This window comes from Diplotaxodon limnothrissa, linkage group LG17 (genome assembly GCF_057381915.1).
Source record: "Diplotaxodon limnothrissa isolate DT_005_m linkage group LG17, D_limnothrissa_male_GT1.1, whole genome shotgun sequence".
Classification (NCBI taxonomy): Eukaryota; Metazoa; Chordata; class Actinopteri; order Cichliformes; family Cichlidae; genus Diplotaxodon; species Diplotaxodon limnothrissa.
This window is the reverse complement of record NC_140612.1, coordinates 34,670,648-34,696,719: the sequence shown is the minus strand read 5'-3', so window position 1 is coordinate 34,696,719 and position 26,072 is coordinate 34,670,648. Positions and strand designations below refer to the sequence as shown.

The following is a 26,072-nucleotide window of genomic DNA, read 5'->3' as shown; positions in this document are numbered from 1 at the left end:
TGATTCAAAAATGGGTATCACATAAACACACGCGTTCTGTCTTTCTTTTTCATCTCCCTCTCTCTCTCTCCTCAAGCAGCCCATTATGCTGCCCTTACAGGAAGTCACAACTGACCTCCCGGCGGCTTTGTTTCTGTTTGGATTTGTGAATAGAGTTTTTCAGGAGGCTCGCCATCAAACATGGAATAGAAATTGCTCCCTTATTTCTCTTGAGGCAGAGGAGAGGTGTTTACTTCGGTAGCACATATACTAAAATTGGAACGATACAGAGAAGATTAGCATGGCCCCTGCGCAAGGATGACACGCAAATTCGAGAGGTGTTTGGGGGGGGGGGGGGGGGGGGGGCAAACCGCCTCCCGCCACCACTCCATTATGCAGCCTGTTTTCCAGTGAGCGCATCACAGGTTTTATCCCCCAAACCCACCCAACCCCTCTCCCTTTCTCAGTCCCTCAGTCTCCATACTTTTCTAGGTACACCATCACTAGCATACAGAAACGTGACAACAGAAACTGGCCTCTGTGGTTAAAGCATTACATATGCACAGCTAACTGGAAGTACAGAAAAGTATACCCCATTAAGCCTCAGTGAATGTGCACTTGCAGCCAATCATTACCTGAGATTTTTGCTTCCTAATAGGTGTTTGCAGTACGGCTGTGTTTCAGAGCTCAGAGCCAACTGCTTTTGTCTCTCTCTAAATTCACTCCCTTTCTCAGTTGTTTTGCAGCGGTGGCTGAGTTTGATGTTTTTCATTTTGTTGTTGTTTTTGTTTTTGTCTTTGTTTTTTTCTTCTTTTTTTGCACAAAGCTTACGCAATTGCCTGTCTGGCCCAGCGATAAACAACTCTGTGAGCCAACAAGGAGGGCTGAGAGGGAGTGGAAGGGGGGGTGTAGTGCAGTGGATGTGTGTTTGTGTTTGTGCGTGTTTGTGTCTATGCATTCACATGCAGCTTGCATCTCTCTCTGCTAGTTCCCTCTGGTCACATAAGCTGTAACAGACCATCAGTGAAGGCGAGACAATTAACTATCAGGGGTGGTGGTGGGGGGGATTATACCAGAGGCTTAGTATCATACACAATCACAAGCCACATACACTGACAGGCTTGAGAGCTGGTATATCAGCATAGCTTTGTTTGTGTGTGTGTATGTGCTCAAAGACATGAACATACACAAAGACAGGAGAAGAAGGTGGTACAGCCCAAAAAAAACAGGAGGAAAGACTAAGTGAGCACAGACAGAGAGGGAGAGAGCGTGTAGAGAAGCAGAAGAAGAAGCAGAGAGGTGTAGCTAAGGTCACAGCAGAGGCGACTGAGTGCACACTCTTCACGCACAAACAGCGCTCCGTCTCCTCTGTCCTCTCCCGCTCACTCAGTTGTTAATTCGTCTGTAATTTTCCCTCCTCTCCTCTCCTCTTCACTCCTCTCTTGCTCCTCTCCTCTTCCTCCTCCTCTCTCTCTCTCTCTCTCTCTCTATAGCAACAGCAGCAGCAGCAGCTGGCCGCCCAGCAGCTCGTCTTCCAGCAGCAGCTCCTGCAGATGCAGCAGCTCCAACAGCAGCAGCACCTGCTCAACATGCAGCGGCAGGGCCTGCTCACACTGCCTGGTCCCGCTCCAGGCCAAGCCGCCCTGCCCGGACAAACCCTACCCCCACCAGGTAAGAGGAGGAGGAGAGCGGAGGAGGAGTGGTGGGAAGAAGAGGGAGCAGGGAGGTAGTTGCGTTGATATTAAGCACGTGACTTGCAGCAGTAGTCACATACTTCCTGTATTTTTGTCTACTAGTGCTTTTCACAGTCTGGCTCTGTTTTATTGTTCCTTCCGGCTGTCTAGTGTCTCCAAGCCCATCTGTCCTACTACTCATCTGCCTTTCTGTCCTGTCTGTCTTTTTCTAATTGGTATGCTGCTGTGTCTCTCATACGTTATCTTTAAGTATGTCTGTCTGTCTGCCATCCCTTCATTGGTATGCCCTTCTACCATTCACTTTGTCCTTAACTCCCCTCATGATTGTTTTTAGTCTTCTGTTCTTCCTTTCTCTTCCACTCTTTTCTCATCTGATTATGGCTTTCTCTGTCTTCCTCTGTTCCTCTCTCAGCTGTGCTCTGCCTCTGTTTGTTGTTTTTCCATCTCTGTTTCTATTCCCTCACTCCCCAACTCCCCCTCCTTCTTTCAGAGGTTGTTGTTGTTGTTTTTGTTTACTGCCTTTACTGAGAACAAAGGAGAGGCAAAAGAGAAGAATAAAAAGACAAGCGAGAGAGAGCGAGGAGAAGAGAGCAGGCTCCATTTTTGTTTTTTCCCCTCCCGAGCCAAGTAAACACCTATGTTTGTTGTTTACCACCAAAATGGCGCAGACGAAGACAACAGGCAGGAAGATGTTAGGAGGAAATAAAAGGAAACTGCTTAATTCTGTGCCAAGCTGAAAAGCAGCAGTTGACAAAGCTTGTTGTTTTTAGGTGGAACTTGCTCATATTCAGTATAATCAGTCTTTTTTTATGTAGTTTTACTCATTGGACACACACGAGTCGTTGTGCGTCAGAGCTACACAAGTGATTCATAACCAGCTTAAAACCAGTATTTGACTGTGCAGAGAAGACTGTACGTGGCTTCAATAAACAGGAAACTGTGATTTCATATTTGAGTTTGCCCTTGCTGAGAGCAGGGCCTTCAGTCATGCAGCTGTATGGAATTTCTCTGGCTGTTGAATAATCCATACAGAGCTAAGCTTTTGTCCTGTAAACACAGAGTGCAATGCATCCTAAACTGAAAACCACAATGTGCAAGTGAGAGCTAATAAAACAGCTTGGACTCTTTTCCTTTTTTTTGTATTAAGTATTAAGTTGAGCAACTTTATTCATTCAGTATACTTTCTCTGTTCCCTTATCTATTTCTCTCTCTATCTCCTTCTTGATGTCTCTAGCTGGATTGAGCCCCGCAGAGCTCCAGCAGTTGTGGAAGGACGTTACCGGAGGCGGTGGTCACGGAATGGAGGACAACGGCATCAAACACAGCAGCGGCACTGGCACCGGCGTGGGTGGCGGCGGCGGTTTAGACCTGTCCACTAACAACTCTTCTTCAACTACCTCCTCCTCCAATCCCGCCAAAGCATCGCCGCCCATCTCTCACCATTCCATCGCCAACGGACAGTCTCCCGCCCTCAACCACAGGAGAGAGAGGGAAAGGGAAAGAGAACGGGAGCGAGAGAGGTAAACCAACTAAAATGCCATCCGCCACCTTTTTGATGCATCACAGAGGAAGAAGCAAGGGAAGATGAAAAGTTTACAGCACTCGTACTCTTCACACGAGCTTGTTTGTTGCCGTGCCACGATTGAACACATCAAAACAAGGCACTCAACAACAAGCCATCGTTACTTCAGGGAAAGCTGGGCGTTTTGTTTATTTATTCAAAAGTTTATTAGTGTCTTAAGGAAAAAAAATAAGAGCCTTGTTCTCCCGGGGGACCATGCGTTCAGTTGAACACACTTAGCTTGCACACACATATCAAAAGCGGGGAGACGACGCCATGCAGCCAGGCGCACTTACAACAAGCGTCTCTGGCAGAGAAGACAAGGTAACCCCCTTGTACATTAAGTATTTAGTGCTTTCTTTCTTTTTTCTCTTTTGAAAATTACCTTCCATGCTTGCTTGTCATGTAAACAGAATACGTGATGCCTTGAGTGGCGTTTCCAGGATGTTTATCCTTGTGATGCCGTCTTTTATAAATGCATCCAGCACCGAAACACTGACTGTTCACATATCTGCCTATCTGGCCCATGCATTATTCAAAGGCTTTTCTTGGGCGATATTATAATAAGGACTTAGGGTGTAGCGATGTGTGTGTGTGTGTGTGTGTGTGTGTCTGTGTAGATGCTCGGTATAGACTCACACTGGAGGTGGAAGTGCTGTGTAATTGGTTTAAAGTAGATGCTATCTCTCCAGTACCACTAAAAGGAGGCTTGAAAAAGATATCTTTAGAAGGAAGACAGAGGGAAAGAGAGGAAAGGAATGGATAAGAAGAGAAGGAAGAAAGACTTTATCTGCTTGTGTCCCGAGGGGTGTGTGGTGTCTCATAATGATCGAACAAGGAGTATTGTCAGGAGCACTGCTTACTAACATGCCATGGATCGATGAGGGGAAAGCCCCTCTGTAAAACGCAGCGTGAGCTCTGCCTGCACTAAGACACACAGGCATGAATGCATGTAGCCATCGACCACACACATGCATGCACATGTGTAACCTATATACAGACAAACACACGCTAAGACACAGACTGTACACACTCTCATTCACATTTTCGTACACACACACACACAGACACACTAGCGCCTGGCCTAAAAGGTTAAACTGTCATCTTTAATAGGATGTGCTGTCTAGGAAGGGTCGTAACTTATTTGGGTGCCATTTGAAAAACGCCAGAACACCCCTGCTCCCCTTGTCCTCAAAGAACATAAGTTACACAGAGTATTAATCTCCTGATGAAAATTATATGGCTGTCTGGATTTTTAATGTTTACTTGAAAGCCTCCACCCCTCCTCCCCATAATGGCTTTACAAGATGGGATGGTGACTACAGTGGAGACAAAACTAGATTTCCATCGGGGATGGTAGTCCAGCCTATTTCTCACACATTAGTCTTTGCCATCTTAATATAGTTATCCTGTAGTGATTATTTAAACTGAATGGCTGTTAGCCATCAACATCCCAGTTCCCAAATTTCCTTTTTATAAAGCTGCTGTTATTGCATTCATCCCTTGCTTTCTCTCTGTCTGATTTAGCCCTGGTTATTCATCACATGAATTGCTGAATTAGTGCTCTGACCTCTTTCAGCGTGTCTTTAATCTGCTATTTCCCGTTTCTTGTTTGCTCATTTTTTTGGGCCCGCCTCTAGTTCACTACACGAAGAAAATGGAGGGACTCACCCCCTGTATGGTCACGGTGTGTGCAAGTGGCCCGGCTGTGAGAACATCTGTGAAGACTTTGGACAGTTTTTGAAGTAAGGACATGCTCTAATACAAATACGTAATACTGGAAATAACATATATTATATATATACTAATATACTGAGTGTAGCAGTAGTTCAGGCAAGCTGAAAAGTCAGTTTTCGCTGCCATCCTCCCTGATCAGTTGATCCTAGTGCCAGCCCAAATCATCTGATGCCACACATCTCAAATAGGGTGTGCTGTTTAAGCATTTTTAGCCTGAATATAGTCGCTGTCCCTCTGCAAGTTGCTTTGCAACCCACATCCCTCGAGGTAGTGCTGTTTCTTGTTCCTGCCTCTTGCTTTCCATGTGTGCGTGTGAGGAAGGGTGGGGAGCTCCCAGAACAGAGCCATAATAACACATAAAAATGACTGAAGATGGAAATAACAATCTCTGAAAGCGATCGCCTTCAGTACAGTGCTTGGTCTTTCTGTGGGGGCCTAACAAAGAAAACATCACTGCTTTTCACAGAGCCCATTTTGACCTTATAGACAGCTAGTTGACAGGGTTTCTCTCTAGTAGTGCAGGATTCAAACCAACTGTGGTCCATAACAAATTTTCCTTCCTGGCGTGGAGGGGCCTGATAGGTTTGTGAAAAAGCGTCAAAAGCTAATGGCAACTCGCACGGCCGCACACTTACCTCCACAACAAAGGCCCCCATTCACTGTTGTCATGGTGCAGGCGCCAGAGCGAATGGACTCTTCATGCTCCATCAACAATTTAGTTAATTAGCTCATTTGTAATTGGCCGGCTTTGTTGCCAGGATGTTAGTGGGGGGACATCAAAGGAAGAAGGTGTTTGCAGCACTGCCGATTACAGGTTATCACATTGCCACTCAGTGAGAGTCTCCCTCTGCCTCTCTCTCTCTCACTCTTTCCCCGGCTCCCTGCTCTCACACAGAGAAGAAAAGAAAGGGGAAAGCTTTAATTTGAATATTCTAATTAGATTTGTAATTAACTGTGAAATAACGATCTGGTGAGTGTTTTTCATGGGCTGTAAATGTCCATGTGAATTCGCACAAACTCTTAAAATCAGGACATTGTTCTGGCTTATTTTCCAAATTATGCATTTTTCTACTGTAGTGGCTGTAAAGTTACAAAAGGCTTTAAAAAAACAGTCATATTTAGGTCAGGCTTTGCTAATTCAATGCCGGCTTGTGAATTAAAGCTAAAAGGTGTATCTGTAAAATGAAATGACACTAATAAACATGGTGTTTACCTGTCTTTCAAAGACAGAGGGAGGCAGTACATTAGACTCCATTTTCACACACTGCCAAGGCATAAAATCACTTAAAGGCCCCATTATTGACGGCAGTGGAGTTCAATGAATCATAGTCTGACAAGTGTGTTTGCTAATCCCCTGTGGAAAATGTGCCGCATACATGTCAATGCCAATACCAGTGCTCTAGAGTGAGCATGGCATAACCATAAGCATCATCTAGTCATGCTTATGAAAAGCCAAATGCATGTGTACAATCCATTGTCCAGCCTGGAATACATGTACGGCAGTCCAGGTAGAACAGTTTGCCTTGCAGCTTGAGAACAGATGTGTGCGTGATAAGGCAAGCCTCTATCGGATTAGCAGATTTTCTGATATCTTGTCCTATCACCTTAGTACACTTACTTATAGAAGACATCAGTCTATTTCTTGGCACTGTATGCTCCTTTCACGCTCAAACACACGTAAGTCTGTGTGCTGTAAGGATACTGTGTCTAGGTGGCTTAGCTGGTTATTTAGGTGAGGGGCATAGATACAGTGTGTGTAAAGCCATGTGCCTGCGAATAAGCTGGTAAGCCAATGCAAAAGGATGCATGGCTGTAAAGACAAACTGAGAGAGCTCCACAGATAGAGGGAAAATGGGTAGATTTCATACTTGAAAGCGAGAGCACAGGTTGGCAGACGGTTTTGTAAGAACACTTGCCAGAACATTGGCTGGTACAAAACAGAAAACACACACACACACACACACACCACTGCAAGTCAGAGGCTGGCTCTATACTGTAACCCAGCCAGAACATGAAAACAGACACCAACAAAGAAGGCAGACTCGTCATCAGAACAAAGATGGCTGCTCGGTGGCGTGCCTCGGAGCAGTGATTGTAGGTGTCAGAGGGAGTCCTTTCATGTTTCCGGAGATGCCAGTCGACGACACACACAGATGCACTCACACACAAGTGCAGCTTAAACGGGGTTACATAAAGTGGGTGTCAGATGTAGATGACAGTTTAGATGTTGGTACTTGGGTGTGGGTTATGTATGCAGGGAGGTGGGGTGGAAGGGGGAGAGGGGACCCGAGTCAAGCTGGCGTCTCGTAGCTCGCTGTAGGAGCTCGGCTCAGCGGCGGTGACACGTTTAGTCATCTATTGTTTTGTTCCATGAAGAAACTTGTCAAGATCAGCATTTAATAGCTCTTCAGTGCGCTTTTAAGTGTTCTCACCTGGAAAAGGTAGCCGCAAGGTGGCTGGCACCCTGAATTAGCTCTGTGAAGTTCAAAATGAAATAATATTGCTGGGAATGTTTCTCCGAGTGGTGGGTGTTGCTGCTTTGTGGGTGTGTTTGTGTTAGTTACAGAGAAAGAAACATTCATGCTTTTAGGTTGCGTACCAGGGCTATTTTGGTGGGAGCCTTTTTGGTAAACAGAGGAGACAGAAAATGCAATTAATACCTGTAAATGTGGATGTTTTATTTGTATAATTTGTCAGTACAATAAATGCCTCCAGCTTACTGCAGATTTTTATAGCGCTTTAAAAAAAACAAAGCTTGAACACATCAAATGTGTTCGTCTCCTGTACATGCACGTCTACTTTGGCTTTTTTCCCCCCTCAGTAATATACCTGCAAATGCATACTTGTTCTCACTCACACACAGTTAACTGTTACACTCTCCGTCACCATTCTGCTCTTCCTATTACTGGCAGGAAGGCAGGCTCCATGTTAAAATGGTGAGCTCAGCTGCTAACCTAGTGTCTGTAACCCGCTACTAATTAAACCCACAAGGCATCAGGCAAGTGTCTTTGTCTCTATATAATGTGCACATACACACACTGTAGAGGCAGGCACCTCAGTCAGGCAGGCCCCCCGGCCCCTTTGGATAGGTAAGCTTGCTTTTACCACTCCACATGTCTGCTGCACCGTGACAAGACCTTTAAAAGGGAGGGCACCGACACCAAGGAGACAGTGTGAGAGAATGTGTGTGTAAATCTGCATGCGGTGGATATCAGGTTTTCTCAATTTGTGTACAGTTATGGAGGCCAACTTTCTGTGCTGAGCCCCTGATAATACACACAGTCAATTAGCAAAAGTGTATCATCCATATATTCTGGACTTGAGCAGATTTATTATCAGGCCCTTAGTGGACACTGATGGCTTATACATATTCATGTACCCAGCTACTGGGAAAAACCTTTGAGATGTTTTGTTCCCCTCTCTTTTAGAGAAAAGAGAAACTGCAGACTCCAATAAAAACGAGTCTTTATGTGAGAGTTAAAAACAGCTGTGCATCACTCCTCCCACAGTCTGTGTTCATCAGTCCCTTTATCTCTTTATTTGCTTTGATTCCGCTACCTTGGCTACATATTTCACTCTGCAACACTGTTCTCTACGCTGCTCTTACATTCCTTTCATCACACGGGTAATCCTCAGAAATCCGTGTTTCTCTAGAATGGCTCATGGACAGTAAGGCTCGTATTCTTTATCTCAAAGTGTGAGTAGTTTTATCTGAATGCTACATTTTAGATCAATTCTCTTATTTGCCCTCAAAATGTACAATTCCATCAGAATGCTTCAATTTGGTTACAAGTGAGGAAGCCAAAGTCAGTTAACAACTCAGGAATAATGAAATAAAATGAGACATAAGATTAATAAAGAGATTTCTGTTTAATCAAAGAAGACAAGAGAAGTTCATAGTTCAGAGAGGACAGAAACACAGTCATCTATTTTTCCACATTTCAGTAAATACAGCGTTCTTTCATTATTTCTTCCTGTCTGCCCATCTGCGTCTGCCCCCGCCCTTCCTTTCTGTCTTTGTGTGGCATTATTAATGCACAGTAGGACATACAGCCATTTGAATATTTCATAAATGCATGTAGTAATCTTCCTGTAATTGTCTTGCTAACTGGCCAGCAGTAGGATGAGCATATGCAGCAAGCTGCAACTGTCTGGAGGACTTCCACAAGGCCTCCAAGCACAAACACATGCAAAATATTAGATAAACAAGCTTCTTGTTAATGAGAGGCAAGCTTAATAAAGATTTCCCCCTTTCTCTTTCTCTCTGTCTTTTTTTTTTTTTTTTTGTAAAGCGGTATCTTCAGGGACAGCGAGCAGCCTGCTCTGTGCTTTTGAAGCAGCTGTAATTCATGACACATGCCATACATCAAGTGCATAAGATAGCATTATGGGCAGTGAAATGAAAAGGGTATTTGCAACATTAGTTCCCTCATCCTGCAAGGGACGTGATTAAATGATTAATGAAATGCCCCCTTTTTGCATGCGCATTCTGAAACAGCAATTAGGCACAGGGCTGAGGAAATCCACCAGTTCGTCCCTTCCCTTTCTGCTGCTATCCCTCATCCGTCCCTCTCCGCGCCCCCCCACTTTTTTTTAATGTTGCCTCATTTTTGATTTATAATGGAAAATTTCTGAGCATTAGACCTGAAATGGTTATAAAAGTATAAGCAGGGACAGAATGGAATGGTTTTAAATGTGCACAGGCTAATTGAAAGGTACAGAGCTATTGTGATTACAAATGTTCTATTCAGGTTTTGATTGGCAGGTCGGGAGGAACCAGCTCAGTGAGTTGGCTTGTTTTGCACGTTGCAGATAAACAAGAAGTGAGGCTTTTGGGAGAAAATAAAGGAATACGGGGTTTGTGGGGGGAGGGGGCTTATTTCTGTGTATTTGTGTATCTATTTTTTTTTATATGTGCCAATCAGTGTTTGTGCAAGCTCATGATAATGTAAGCAAGCGTGTGTGTTCTTAGATAAAGTGAAAGCCAGCGAGAGAGATTTTGTACTCCCTCTAATGCACTGGAGGCAGAGCTGTAAATGATCATTGAAGGGTCTGCAAGCTAACCTATAATTACTGGAGATAAAGTGGCAGCTCTGGCATTTCATAAGCATGTCTCCTCAAAGCTTGCTTTGTGAGTTTGTCACCAATGATCATTTAGATAGAGGCTCATTACCCAGCATCACAACACTTTAGAAACCCCCGTTTTGCCCCATATTGGTGTTCCTCTGAGTGTGTGTGTGTGTATATGTGTGTATGTGTGCGTGTGTGTGTGTGTGTGTGTCTGCATATGTGCGCTTTACCAAGAATAAAGGTCTATCCTAATGGTGGAGCTTTTGTGTCCTACAGACGAAATCCAATCAAGGCAAAAACCCTCATTGACTGTTATGGCTGTCTGGCTGCCTTTTTTTCTTTTAATGAGGCGAACACACCAGATACATTTAATATGTCTGCTGCTAGATAATGCACCTTCAAGCAAAGAGCCGCTTTTGTGTGTCAAATGTTGCTGGTGTTAAATCGTGAGTATTGTTTTCGGTAAACGAAGGAGACAAAGCTATTCTGCTGGCCCAGCATCTTTTATTCTCTGTAGAAAGCGGCGCTCGGGGTGGCACTGAAGTTAGCCATCTAAACTGGCGCAGGCCTATTGTCATGTTAAACATGGCACCACACACCGTCATGTTACTTCTAATTACCTCATTTCAGAGTGGAACAATGGGCCTGTACGGGATCCTATAGATAATTATCCCAGTATAGAAATATTATCATCTAAATAAAACAGTGCTGAAGTTGATACTGTAATTATCATCCTCTGAAATTTTGATCATGGTGAAAATGAATTTCGCTTGCTGCCTTCTTCGGGCTTGAAATATTGTATGGATTTTAAAGTTGGCTTGTCATCTCTTCTCCTCCACCGCCAGGCACCTAAACAGCGAGCACGCCCTCGACGATCGGAGCACGGCTCAGTGTAGAGTCCAGATGCAGGTCGTACAGCAGCTAGAAATACAGGTACGTTTTCTTTCTGATAATAAAGGATAAAAAACGGGGGGAAGAAGTCTCACATATTGTTTTATTTTACAATACTGAACTTAACTCGTGAATCAGCCGTTCAAAACTTTATGTTCTGAAAGTTGCGTGTGTGAGAGGAAGGCCATATTGTGGTCTGCTTAATACTTCCAGACAAGCAGGACCTGCTGAATTCAACAAAGCCACTAAACAAAGGAATCCTCGGGCCTTACAACCAAAGTCATTATGGCTGTTTTAATTGAATTAAGCGTATGCTTTATTTTCTCTTCCTTTCTTTTTCTTTCCAATTAATAGCAAACGCATCTCTCCTAGTCTGCTGTGTTAATTAACTGCACTTTGCACCTGAAGAAAGCTCAAAAGGAGGGAACTATTTTCAGTAGGTGGAGCGTGACCTTATTAAGAAGTCATGCTGGCTAGATAATGAGAGCGCTGATTGAGCGACATTATTACTCAGCACTGCCAACAAGCGCTGCTTTTCCTTTAGAAACAAATATTTCAAACTGGGTACAAACTCAGTGCCAGCTGAAACAGTCAGTCTGCTAGGTGGTTTCTTTATGGTGGTTCGTTACGACTTGAGCAGTTCTCCCCAGCGAATGAAGGTAGTTTTATTAATCAGCTCCTTTGTGCTAAAAAAAAAAAAATAATTGAGGGTATACAGTGTAAATTCTAACCCCCTCAGCCAGTCTGGGCCTGCTTAAACACAAGCATCTCTCCATCCTTTCTGGTTTGATAAATTGTTTTTTTTAAGTAAATAAATTGTGCAAAATAGAAAAAAAAAGATCCAAGCTGTTTATCAAATATGTATTCATTTTCTGTCCAAGCTACTGAAGCTTGCTCTTTACAGTGTGACCAATTACAGTGATACACTTGTGTTGCCTGTCCTGTCTCTTGTCTTCTTTGTCTTCTCTTTCATTCCTGACTCCCACCATCTCTCCTTCTCTTTTTTTTTTCTTGAGAGCCGTCACTAGTAATGAGGCCCAGCGTCTGTGTATGCGTGCACACCTACTTGCTTGTCTGTTTCTCTCCGTGTTTGATCCGTGTGTGTATGTATTAAGGGCGTGAGAGGGTTCAGGCTTTCACATGGTCCAGTCCCTGTCACTCCTTGTGAATTAGATTGATGATAGGCAATGGCTGGAGCAACTAACTGGACCGGGGAGGCGGGGCCGCCTGGCACCCTGTTTGGAAGACCTCTTCACCTCTCAGCAGCTGCTGGCTGCGCTCCATCCCCCTAACAGTGTCCACAGGACTTTGAGCAGACACTCAGGACCACCTAATTTATGGCCTCGCCAGCTTGTTACTGTCAGAGCCTCTCTGACCTAAATTCTGCTATTGACAAAAAGATGAAATGCTATTTGTTTTGCCTGACCTGTCTGCACCTTCTCCCCCAGCCCCTCGTTTTCTACTTCTTTTACCTTTCGTGCTTTCGTTTTATTCATCTCCTCTTTTTCTTTTCTGTTCTTTTTCTCTCTACCAGACAAGTCTCGTGTCTCACCTTTGTTTATTTTCATTCTTCTGTGTATTCCCTCCTCTAATGTACTCTCTTCTTCTCTTAACAGCTTTCTAAAGAACGTGAGCGTCTTCAGGCGATGATGACCCACTTGCACATGCGGCCCTCAGAACCCAAGTCATCTCCCAAACCAGTGAGTGCATATTGCTCTGGATACTGTAAACAGGCTCGGCCATGAACGCAGAAAATGAACAGTTTAACCGTGCAGCAGTTGTGCGAGTGAGTGACAGAAGATGAAAGGAGGGGAGGGGGAGGAATGGGATTTGTAATACAGAGTTACATCTGCTTCTTATCGGTTATTGTGCGCCGCGAGAGGACAATGGAGTTTGGAAGTGTATTAGATGGTGGAGCGGTGGAGTCCTTGGCTAAAACGCAGGGTCATTTCTTTGTGATAGATATAATAGCCAAAACAACCTGTTGGCTGCTGATGACTGTTTGGCTTAGTGGCTTGCAGCGGCACTCAAAAGTGAAATGGGAGAGGAGAAGACGTGTCATTTTAACAACAAACACCTGAAAATTACAGCTGAGTGCTGAAGATGATGTGGTGTTGGCATAAATACCCACAGCGAAGCTGAAATTGGTTACAGAAAAAAAAGAAAATCCCAAATTGTAAACGGGGTCACCGAAGGAGGCAAATGATGCCATTCTTGATTCACTTTCTCTCGCCTTTTACTTTTAGATTGAATGAAAATAAATGCATCTCTCCTAACCAGTGTTTGAATTTGATATTAAGATGATACATTTTTGCAAACATTATTTCCTTCCAATTTCAGACGTTTTGAAATATTTGAGAGCAAAACATTGTTAGCGTGTTTCTGCTGCTTAGTAAGTGCCTATTTTCAATAGAATAATTTTCCTCATCACCTCTCATCATAGAATGTAGATAATCACAAGATAGCATAATTATCCCATAATTCCATCAGGAATCAAACTCCCTTTTTATTATTCAATCTCTCTCTGTCTCTCTTCCTCTCCCTCTCTGTAGTTTTTTTTTTTAATCTTCAAAACTCCAGCAGCTTGGTTCCATCTCGTCCAATAAAGAATTTGCAGCCTATAATCCATGCCTGAATATGAATGAATGATGCTAATGAAGTATTGCATTACATAAAGCACACATGAAAGAGCAGCTAATTGCATTTGATGGTGGGGGCAATTCAGACAGAATTCCTAAACGAACAGTTAAGTTCTCAATTTTGAGGATTCCCCATTTTTTTAAGGGGAGGTAATATGGAGATTTGTTGCAGGGAATAACATGCACAGGCGTGTTTCTGTTGCAAAAGCTAATAGATGGGACAAAAGAGAGCGTGATTGGCCGGTTTCCAATGGCAGCTCGAGTTTGCACCCAGTAGAACTGCAGATGCAAGACAGAAAATCGACCCCACAGTTTGATAAAAATGAGCACTCCACGCTGGCCTATCAGGGCTGAGAGTGAGTCCTATTTTTTCATTAGTGAAGCCCGTGGCTAACTAATACCAGATGAATACAAGACACTGGTTCACTGCCTCCAATATGACCCTATTCTACTTCATTAAATGCTACCTTTTGGCCATGCCGTAGATGGATGCGAGTCAAAGTTAGCATTTCTCTTTCTCCCAACCTTGTGTATTCAAAAGGTAACAAAGTGCTCACTTCTTCTGTTTGGCTGTAATCACTTCCACTTTGTAAAAATGGAACTCTACGCCACTAAGGCTCGAAGGCAAGGAGTCTGCAATGTTTATGTTTTAACATTATAAATATACAATACATCCCAATATTCATATACAAGGGCATTTATTTAGAATCTAGTTTGCATGTTTAGTGCACTTTTTCTGTCATACAGAACGTGAGTGTTTATCAGATACCCTGTTTAAAAAAAAATACATCAAGTTTTTCACAATTCAGGGTCTAGTAAGCACGTATGTAACAGGATGCACAGAGAAAACAACATGAAACATTTCAAATCACACACAAATTTGCACATTGCATACTTTGATGACGGCATAGCTGGCAAGGAAATGAATTGCTATTTTTATTGAAGGCGTCAGTTGTGTGTTTGTGCAGTGTGAGTCTGTCAAAAAAAATAGTAAAACAGTGCTTAACAGTGAAAGACACAACAGGGAGCACTTGGAGTGTAATTAATGGTTTGTGTTCAGATAAAGTGATGTTTAAAACATTACCTGGTACACGCTTTAAAAAAAAGTAGATAATATTAGGAGTAGCTGTACACACTTGATCCGATCTATTAAAACAGGTTAATATGTACATTATTTCCATAACCTCTAAAGTTTCTTTCTCATTCCCCGTACTCATCCCTTGTCCCAGCCCATCACTACAGCAGCTCATTATAGCTAAGTGGGGATATAATTATCATGTGAAAACCACTACATCCACCGGAGTGTCTCAAACTTGACATTTTATCGTATTTATCAACACATGCCACAAATGACCGCCGGTACCTTCTCCTCAGCCTCGCTCCTCCATCTCTCAGTGCCTTCGGCGCCCTCATTCCCTTCCGTCTTTCAAGTCACTTTTAATTCAAACTCTCGCAATGGATGCATTCCACTTGTAGATTCACAATTAAGGCAATTTGGTTTGAATATGTAACGATGTCATTACCATTCCGACTAAATTAGAGCAGAGACTAAAAGGTCAGTTAGGAATTTTCCAGTCGGTTAGAGCCTCTCACATGAGATTTGGGAAGGAAATGCAAAAGTGGTGGAAAAGCTGGACGATTAGCAAGCAGAGCTGGCAGCAGAGCCAGAGGTAAGCAGCGCTCTCCTCGCCTCTAATGTCAAAGGAGGGAAGGAGAGAAAGACGCCAAGTGCACATGTGTGTGGAGTGGCTGTCACTGTCCGTGTAAATTCATTTAAGTGTCTTTTGTATGCTCACGCAAAGAAAGAACTCAAACTCCCACTTCCTATACTTCCTCATGCACTGAAAGTCACACTGAATTAAGGACAAATAATCTATTACATTTGTAATCTTTCCTGGAGGAATATTAGCTTTCAGTTGTGTTGTTGGGTTGAATTTCTGTGATTGACTGTCCACCTACAGAGCAGTTTAGATTAGACTAAAACTCAGGCTAGGCTTTTTTGTAGGGGGAAAAATACTTGCTTTATGATTCTTCATTAGGAATCTACACTGGCACACACTGAGTCATATACCTCTGTCACACTCAAGGCACACTGATAGTATCTCAAGCCTGGCCATGAAGAAAGTTTTATTGTGTAGCGACTACTTTGTTACAGTACTGTTACTGTTTTTGTTTCAGACGCCATTCCTGAATTCTTCTCACTAACAAATTGCAGATCAGTTCAAACTAAACATAATGTAATTAGTTACTGTAGCAGTTGTTTAATGACATATGCACCACCCAGTGTTGAGATTTACAAATGCAGACAGTTTTAGTTAAAAGCAACATAATTAGTTGCAGTTTGACCCTGTGCATGGCATACTTTGTCCACGGAGTTGCTTTGATTTGCTAATAGTGTCTTCATTTAAATATATAGAATCTGAAAGTGACAGGAGAGATTTTTTTTGCACTAGAACCTTTTTGGTTACATTATTTTGGTTAGTCTAGTATTGACAAATCAGAGTTGAGTATGAAACAGTCCCATTAAACACAAAAAGCGAGAAGTAGTTGGTAGAATACAATTACAAAATCACTGGATACAGTTTGACCAAAATGTATTTTTAAAACATATTTGGGCCTGTCGATCAGATAGTAGAGTTTGCAACCTGTACACAAAGGCTGAGAACTTCAACCCATCTTCTCCCTACTTTCCGATCACCCCGTCAACTAAAACTATCCAGGAAATAAATAATTTAGCCTTCCCCTTTTGTGACATATCTCAAATCTGTTGTAAGAAAAGTTGTGGTTAGGGACTAGGGTCAGACAGCCCATGTTCGCGAAAGCACTCCAACAGTGTAGAAAAAGAGTTTTGATATGCTCATTTCCTCAGTGCATAAGAATTATGGGTGGCTGCAGTGGGGTAAATGGAAAGGGAGGAAGGAAATGAGAGAGGGAGGGTGTGATAAATAGAGAGATAAAGAGAGATGGGGCCAGGATAACACGGAGGCTGATCGTTGGATAATCTTGAACAGCGTGCTCTAATTAGAATTCTTATGATACAATTTGGTGGTTGTAATTAGTGGAGATGGGCTGGCTCCTCTCCACGAGCCTTGTTAGTGGAAACACAGCTGTGTTAGAGAGGAGGAGAGCAGACACTCTGCTCTGTCAGAGAAACCACAAAATAATGCCTTCCTCCTCCTTCCCCCTTCCCCCCCTCCCCCAAGTTGTTTCTATCTCTTTCACGCTCTCCACCAATCACATTCTGTCTTCCTCCCATCGCAGCTCAACTTGGTGTCCAGCGTCACCATGTCCAAGAACCTGCCCTCGGCGTCACCCCCCAACTTACCTCAGACACCGACCACGCCCACAGCACCTATCACACCCATGGCTGCAATGCCCCACGTGCCATCGGTGCTGGGAGGAGCAAACGTCCCCAGCATGGGAGCCATGCGCAGACGCCACTCGGACAAATATTCCATGTCTTTGTCGTCAGGTAGGACCAACTACTCAGCGCAGCACCTAACACAGATATCAAAATACTTCCAGTTACTGAAAAATTCAATTCCTGATTGAATTTAACATGAAGTGGCTTATTCTCATTTTTATATATTTTATATATTAGTTATTTGACATAAACTAGAATGCCACTTATCTAGTTTAGGATACGTTTCTGTTTTTATCTAATGAAAAAATTATGTTCAATACCTGGAGCTCTGGACTATTAATAGTAATTTCAACTAATCATATTCTAGCAGTTTAGCACACACACAGACATGAAAGTGAACACACACACACACACAACTGACATAAACGCATACCCACAAACCGCAGAGGCTTGTTGGTCTTACCAGTGTGAGCTGTCTGGTGGTGGGTTTATAAAAGCAAGCGTGTGTTTAATCACTCTATATGTAAATAGACAAGAACTTCCTCTGTGCATAAATATTACATGAATGTTAATTAAGTTCAAATAATGGTGGGAAAAAAAATACAATATTTATTACATTAAGACATTCAATGTGTTAAGCTTTGCATTTTAAACGGGACGTCTTTTGATGTTTATATTTACTCTCTGTGTTTAGTGTGGAGCAACATAAATTATTCAACTTGAGCCTAACTAACTACACGGATTTCATTTTATGGGATGTATTAGTGTTTAAGATCTCTCACGAGAGAGATTAATTAAAAATGCATTTTGTTAGACATGGAAAATGTTGATTTGATGTGCCCCCTTTCTCTGTCAACCCCCCTCCATCCCCATCTCCACCCCAATCCTTACCCCACCCCATTTTAATTTGATGTAACCTTGAGTAAATTCAATACCTAAAGGAATAAAATGTGCCAATTATTTCAGGTGGTGACACAGTATTTATTTTTCCAGAGATTGCCCCAAACTATGAGTTTTATAAGAACGCAGATGTCAGACCGCCATTTACTTATGCAACCCTCATAAGACAGGTGAGTGGGAAATAAATTAACTTTGCCTGATTAGATTAAAATTAATTGCTGCATGAATCGTGGCAGCTCTGCCTCTCTCCTCTCTGTCTGTTGTTGTATGCGTGTCAGTTACCTGGTCTCGTTAGTCAACCGTTATTTGATGTCATCTCATTTCAGGCTATCATGGACTCTGCTGACATGCAGTTAACACTTAATGAAATCTACAGCTGGTTCACGCGCACGTTCGCTTACTTCAGACGCAATGCTGCAACTTGGAAGGTAACCTTCATGAACACCCCTCTTCACCCTCCCGTGCACTTTCACTCCCATCACAGCAAAGCCTGCTCCTTCCTCCTGCTCAAGTCAAACACAAAACCTTAAGAAAGCATATATTTGCTCAGCACAGAGCGATTAGCACTCCTCTCCCCTTTCCTTCCAACCTCTGTCTTGAATGGAGCCCTTTTCTTCTTATTATTTATTTTTCCACCGTTCTGCCTTTTCTGTTTAGAAATGACAGGCGAAAGAATTATTCTCCCCTCAGATATCGTTTTCTAATTCGGTGCAATTAATAGCGGAGGCTTGGCGTGGAGAGGAGAGGGCTCTGACGCACTAATTATACAGCAGCCACTCCATCATCAGCACCTTTTGTTAAGAGATACACCCCTCCTCCTAGTCCCGAAAACCACCTTCTCTCGCATATCATTGGTTAATTAGGAAGAAAGATGGCTGTTTGCCTGTTAACCAGTTCTCCACTGTGTGGAGGCCAAAGATGCATGCACACAGGAACTCAATGTACACGTGAGCACATACATTGTGCCTGTGAGAGGGGTTAAGAGTGTGGAACTAAAGCAAGGGGGGCAAAGTGAGAACTGGCCTGTCATGGAGGGAGCACTCTTTATTTACCCACACAAAAGGGCCCATTTGTATATCTGTCCCTACAACTTTATTGTCCTGTCTCCCCAACACAAAGATGGTGAAAGATATTTTTCCTGCAGCACATGTTTTAAGCAGAAGTGTGCCTGTCTGCTGATAAAGAAAGCCCAATTTAAGCACCACTGTCTTCATTGCTTTCTTTTTTTGTTATTTATCCTTGGCCCCTGTATGTCATTTGTTAGCTCCCTTTAGCCTTTGTGGCTGCACAGAGGACTGGAGGGAAAACTCAACGAGCCGCTCATCAGCATGCGAGGCGCGTCGCAGCACTAGATTTAGCAAAGTGAATTAATTTGGATTTGGGATGCAAATGAGCACATGGGTGTGTGATCACCAATACAAGAGGACACGTAGTAAGATGGGTGCCCTTTTCCAGTTTGTACAGCGCGCTCCGTGTTTTGCTGCGTAGTGATGTTACGATATGTTCTCACTGGCACCAAACAACACCGCTGCCACCAACATCACCACCGCCACCAGCATCTGAACGGTTTCAAATCTTTCCTGCTCCTTTTTTAGAAAAACATCCTAATCTGCCCCACCCTGCACAAAAGCCAGTGCGATCTATTTACATCTACAGCCTTGCGCTTCCCTTTGTAAGCATTAGGGGGATGATCAGCGATCGGCCTGTCATTTGATTAATGAAGAGAATTTGTTTTTTTTTAAAAAGGGGGAAGAAGAAAGGAGAGAAATGAAAGGTAGTTTAATATCTCAGCTTGGTCTCATAAGCTCAAAAGAGGGATCTGCACCCCACACCCCACTTTTCCTTTCTCTCTCTTTTCTCTCACCCAGAAGCTTATTAGTTCTAACTATATAGCATGCATAATAAAACTGCTCATTTGCTCATTAATATTAAAATTATCATATTCAGAGCCATGGGCATTAAGATCAATCAAATCCTGGGATTTTCAGGTCAGATGCGAGATCTGCTTATGAGGTTTTTTTCTTTCTTTTTTTTCTGAATCCCTTTTTCTTGAGCAGTACACACCAAGCTAAGGGAGATGATAAATATGAGAGGCAGGGATATTAAAGCCAAGGTTATTATTTGTAGAGTCTGATGCATGTTTTAATTATGGACGTATTGTCATATTAATAAAAGAGTGCTTCTTTCTCTAGCTATTTCTTATTTAGTAATTAATGAAAACACCTTATTGTTTTCTTTTAATTTAACAGCAGCTTTGATAATAATATCGAAAAGATGATCGTGTCATTTTACCAGAGTATTTAGACATATAGAAGTCAGTTCAGCTTAATGCCCTGACTTCTGCAGGAACACGCTGTCTCTAACACACACAAACACAGGGGGCTCCTGACGACTTTTTTTTTCTCCCCCTTCCAATACTGTCATCTTTTAAGCGATGTGTCCATTAAGAACAATGCTTTTCTGGAGCAGGAAGGGTTACTGACATCACATTATCAAGGCCGGCATTACCACTTCTGTCACCACCATAAGCCATTCGCTATGCTGATTACCTCCTTTTAGCCTACTTACTCTGATTGATATGTACTGTGTGCAGGACTTGTAAGAGCATTCGCTCTCACTCAATTTTTTACTAATTAAATCAATGGTGCGTGAATGTTAAGAATTTCTTCAAAATGCAGGGGAAAAAAATCAATTTTGAAGCCTTCCTCGTCTTCATTTTTTTTCTTGATGGATAATGAATGAACATGACTCGCTTTTTTTTTTACCTCATCCCTCTGACCTGTGCGTTATTTCTCTCTGCCTCCAGAATGCTGTCCGCCACAACCTCAGTCTGCACAAGTGCTTTGTGCGCGTGGAGAATGTGAAGGGGGCAGTGTGGACAGTAGATGAGGTGGAGTACCAGAAACGCAGGTCGCAGAAGATCACGGGGTAGGTGCTCTGCTGACTCATAGATCCAGATCAGTAAAAGATTAAAAGGATCAGTGGAAACGTTGTTAAATACACTCTGCACTCTCTTATTAGCATTACATTACACATTATGTTATGAACTGATTGACTCATTTGTTGTTGTTTGTTTTGCTTACTTTTTTGTATGCAGAAGCCCATCACTTGTCAAGAATCTGCCCTCCAGTCTTGGCTATGGAACTGCACTAAATGCCAGCTTACAGGTACAGACCAAAACCTTGAGCTGGCTGCCGGTGTTACTTGATTGACAGACAGGACCACTGCCTGAGTGACTGAATGATTACAGTTAATGTGCACAATAGAACTCCGTATTCATACTTCCACTTTGCATATGAGGGAGCAAGTTTTTTTTTTCTTTTTCTAGCTTGAATTACCACCTTGTTCCTTGCTTGTGAATTTCTGCACCTCTCCGCTCACTCTGCTCTCTTCCAGTCTGCCATCAGACAGAGAAGGCCACCCTGTGGTTGAATCAAGGAGCAACTCTCGCTCCTTGATTCCCTTCTTTTTCCCTTCTTTCAGCAGTGGCAGCCACCCTAGATTGATAGCGGCATGTGCAAATGCAAGGGCATGTGCATTAATATTTATCTAACCTGTCATAAATGATTTGCCTTCATAGTGTACGCTGGCGAGGTGCTCATGGCAAAAACTTTAAAAATTTAATCACCGTATATAACTTTAATGCTCAGCAGGCGAAAGTGTCAAGAATTTTTATTATTTGGAGGTAAAGTTTTGGGGGGACTTTTTTTTTTTAATAGCCACACCACACAAGGGCACAGGAATGGCAGGTGAGGGGAAGTAGTTGTCAGGAAAGTGTCACATGGGGAAAAATAGTTTCCAGCTGAACAACACTGAGCCACGGTCTTTAAATAATTACTGTGTTAAATCATAATATTCACTCTTCATACTGCCTCTAAACCACCAAAACAAGTGTGTGACAGTAAATGATTACTCCCTCTTATGCACCCAGTTATTCAGTGTTCCTGGACCTGTCTCTGTCTATTCAAGTTCTAATTCCTAATATTCCCTACTTGTCTCTTCCTCCCACAGGCTGCCCTAGCAGAGACCTCCTTGCCTTTGCTGGGAACCCCGGGGCTCATGGGCAGTGGTGCCACAGGCCCGATGGGAGGCACCTGCCACGGCCTCCTCGGCGGAGACCCGTCCGGACTGACCGCAGGAAGTCCGCCTGGCCAGTTGGGAGGGAGCCCACCGGGGTTGCTGGGTGTTAGTCCCCCAGTTACGCTGAGCGGCAGCCCCCCCATGCTGCTGCAGTCAGCCCACGAGGACCTCAACGGTTCAGTCGACCACCTGGACACCAACGGACACAGCAGCCCCAGATACTCCCCTCCAGTACACATGTAAGCTCCTGCACATAGAAGAAAATATACCTGCAAGTAATTTAACTCTTGGGGCTACTTAGACCTCTAAGAACTCAAATTTGTGCACATCATCTGCACTTTTCTCAGATTAAACACTGATCTTAAGACATTGTCAAAGATTCTTTTTAGAAAACCTAAAAGCTTTTTGAAACACAAACCACAATTCACCCCCAGTCGATCTCATTAAAAGCTGCCGGTGCTTATACTGCCCTTTACTCAGCCCATAACAGCTGCTGTGTGGATTTAAATGACAACCATTACAGCATACCTATGATGTTGCAGCATGCACACGATGGATCAGAGTTCCTATTTCATGCTTCATAATGTTAAATGTGGTGGGTATGCACTAATTTACACCTCACACATTTTTAAGAGTGCTTATCTAAGTATGCAAGCACACATTGACCCCTCCCCTTTGTACGCCTATGTTGAATTCCTTTGTTAGTTTAATTGCCTGACATTTAACCCTCTGTATCAGTATTTATTTCAGTTTTCTCTGACCCAAGGGCAGGGTTCAATTTCCAGTACGTACGATATCATAAGCAGACTTTTTCTCATCCTTTATCTTCTGCTGTAATTTGATTGTCTTTGTGCTTATACCTGAGGTGAGGCGGACGCTTGGCCAACAGTTAGTCTATAAATAGGCTCTATTACACATTTGTCTTTAATTACACCACCGTCTGCATTATAGGGGTTTAGCTGCTGTATTTTATGCAAGACTGTGCCTATTAATATTTAGCAAGTGTAGCATTAATTACTTTAAAAATCTCTCCCTTCCTCATCCCTCATTTAACGTGGCTAAGAGAAAGCGAGTGTGAGAGAGAGTGAGAGTGATTTTAAAAATTGATTTCATGTGACTTTTAGGAATGTCTGGGCTGCTGATGTCACAAAGAACTATCTGCGTAAGCACTCGCTGTGGAAAAATGAAGCACACACGGAAACAAACACAAAGAAATGATTCTTATATGATTCTCGTCCACTCTCCTTCAAAGACCATGTTGGAAACCTATCAGCTAGTCACTTCTTTAATGGATAAAAGATGCACTTCTGCTTCATGTGACTAAGTGTATCAGAGAGAACAGAGGAGTGTTTGGTTAGTCCTTAGTACCAGACATCTATACATTAATCTGTTTGGACATGTTTACCCCTCTCTGAAAGGGGGTAATAAGTGGAGCAAATCTGCCCAGCTCCAGACAGAATCCAGTGTTACCACTCCCTCGGCTCATTTAATTTTTAGTAACAGGACAGCACTTCCTTTTTCTTGCATTCTCTTTTCTCCGGCCGCACTAGCCTTGACACGTGCAAGGGTAGCTAGATTAGAAGATTAGACGCATCCATCCATCCTTCTCTTCCTCCCTCGGTCCCCGCCCGCCTTTACAAAGCCACAACAACCTCAAAATGGAAGAAATGTGTTTTTCATGAATGGCTTTTCAAAGATGTGTTTAAATAATAGAGTGGCTTGTAGCACTAAACTAAATAGTACATCACCTTGAAGGCCTTTCTCTGGAGAGGAGTCCTCAGCACAAGCAAGTCCATACAAACCTCTTCTTCTCCTAAATGTCCGAAGGTTAATGATATCTACTTAACTGCAAAGCAGGCTGGGTTTGTGCATACTGGTGTGAGCGTGTGCACGTCATGTAGTTTTGGTTCTGAATACTTATGCAGAAGTGCCACGCTGTCTAAAAACTTTATTGTATTGATTATTTCATTTCGTAAAACATGTTTTAGGTTGGAGCCGCGTAATCCGTGTCCACGTTGAGTGAGTTAGATATTTAATTGCACCAATCTTGATAACAGGATTAAAGACTGTAAACACATATTTTTTCAATTTAAATGTCTAAATGAATGACTGGTTTTAGGTGAAACCAAGTCTATTGTTTATATTTCCACTGAAACCTTTGGCTTTGTTCAGTGTAGCCACAGGCTAAAAAGTAGTAGTGTCCTTAACACCAGTCCAAACATCTGCAAACCTCCTCGCAACAAGCCCTGAGTGATGTAGTTATTGTTCACTCAACTGATTCTGAGATGAGAGCCAATAAACGTGTCATCACACTGAGGCCCAACTCTCTTTGGTGTCTGAAATTTTGCAAACTTTTATTGCCCCTCCTTCACTACCAACCCTCCCTCCCTTCCCCAGGCTGCCTGCACTCCTCTCATACTCTATCTTCCTCACCGCACTACTTCTCCTGCTCCCCCATCGCAGCCTACCATTAGATCCATGCACTAATGATCGCATTTGTCCCGACATACCTCTGCATGATTGCAGGTGCTAATCTCCAATTGATGTGAGAGCCAGGCATCTCTAGAACCCACACACACATACACACACTCGAAGCACTGCGTATTTATTACATCGCAAAAGTCCTGCTGAGTGACTCAATAATGGCAGCTAGCTATTAAGTACTAAATGGCTCATCCACATATTTTAATAAAGTGTCACAAAGCCTGTGAACGTTATCGTCGGAGCCACACAAACATCTAATGAGGTGCATGAGAACACATTCCAGTCTGCCACGTGATGCATTCAAGTACAGACTCATTGTCATTTTTGGGAAATGGTGTTTAAAAAAACACCATTTCTTCTTTATGAAACACTTTTTATTGTGCTCGACAAAACTAGGGATGCATCACTTCACTCGCTGTGGGCACCAGCTGAACAATGATTTGTATCTGGTGCTAGTATACAAATATAAAGTACTGATCAGCATCAGTGGACATATTAAATGTTTACAGCATGGCGTTTATGAACAGCTATAACTAATGAGTGAAAGGTGGGGTACAGCCTCACATAGTGACCTAAACATCCCTTTATACAGCCACATTTTAGTGTCTCAGAAAGTGTTTTTGTCCAAGCACTCATGTAGAACATAAAATATTTCAGCAACAAATTTGTAACTTTCTGGCAATCAGCCCATCATTTTATCACCTTTCAACACCAGTTTTACTCTCCATCGGCAACATAAATAAATAACTTAATTTTAAAAAAATCTGTCTTTCCATGCTGTTAGCTGTTACATCGGCAGGTAAGAGGACGTGGAGGTGTTGTTGTCTTATCTCCCACCTTCTGTAAACCTGAGGCACAGAAACAGAAAGGTTCATCCGCTCCTGTTCGCATCCTGCTAAGATCAGCCTCCCTTTCTCATCCCACCACATCAGAATATTAATTTACAGTATTTGGCTCTGAATATTAAAGTCATCTGTACCTTTTAAAATTCTTTTCAAATTCAAAGTCCCCCCTGCCCTCCCCGCTTCCACTGATGAAGGCAACCCAGGAGAGAGGCTTCCTAACATACTACCACTTGATAAGTCTCCCTCTCTCTCTCTCCCCGCTCTCCTCTTTCAGAGTCTAGGGGGATTTTCTGATGCATCCGATGTGTCAAAAATAATTAGCTTTTGTCAGATTTATCATCATGGCACAAACCCCTCTCCCTGACTAGAGCCCCAGATCGTGTTATGCCTTGTTTGTGTGTGACAGCATTATTATTCTTGTTAGTGGCCCGACACTTCTTTTTTTCCCCCGCCCACTCCTCTGTTGTTCTGAAACATAAGGCGTCCTGTGAGCAGCGCCATTGCTGCTTCCTGCCCAGTGCTTATTGACACTGGCTAAAGATATTCATCCATTTAGAGTTAAAAACATGTATCATGGTGTCCGAGCGAACTGCCGGGGCTGAAGTTGATTAATGGCAGAACCTAGCTGCCGGTTTTTCCTCTTGAGGAGCGACACGCACAGCCCCTGCATATTAACGAGTGGCTGCGCTTTCTATTAACTAGATAAAAAAGCCTCTCCTCTGCCTTTGCTCCAGGGGGCTCAGGGATGAGAAATTCTCCATTATTTATTATGTGGCCTGTTTTTTCCCCCCCTTTTTTTCCTTTTTCATGTATTTCAACCTGGTGTCA

General features: G+C 42.9%; 1 protein-coding gene and 1 pseudogene across 2 annotated transcripts in view; both read left to right on the top strand.

Moving 5' to 3' along the window:
* foxp2 (forkhead box P2) overlaps positions 1–26,072 on the top strand; it is a 100,331-nt gene that overhangs the window by 72,053 nt on the left and 2,206 nt on the right. For both annotated transcript variants that reach the window (XM_085375359.1, XM_085375358.1), the window contains 11 exons: positions 1,473–1,650; positions 2,908–3,193; positions 4,875–4,979; positions 10,887–10,974; positions 12,549–12,632; positions 16,833–17,043; positions 17,929–18,005; positions 18,162–18,263; positions 20,642–20,763; positions 20,933–21,002; positions 21,847–22,154. In XM_085375359.1, coding sequence (XP_085231485.1) covers positions 1,473–1,650; positions 2,908–3,193; positions 4,875–4,979; positions 10,887–10,974; positions 12,549–12,632; positions 16,833–17,043; positions 17,929–18,005; positions 18,162–18,263; positions 20,642–20,763; positions 20,933–21,002; positions 21,847–22,154 — 1,631 coding nt within the window. The remainder of the gene's footprint in view (positions 1–1,472; positions 1,651–2,907; positions 3,194–4,874; positions 4,980–10,886; positions 10,975–12,548; positions 12,633–16,832; positions 17,044–17,928; positions 18,006–18,161; positions 18,264–20,641; positions 20,764–20,932; positions 21,003–21,846; positions 22,155–26,072) is intronic.
* Positions 226–323, top strand: LOC146615328 (U6 spliceosomal RNA; annotated as a pseudogene).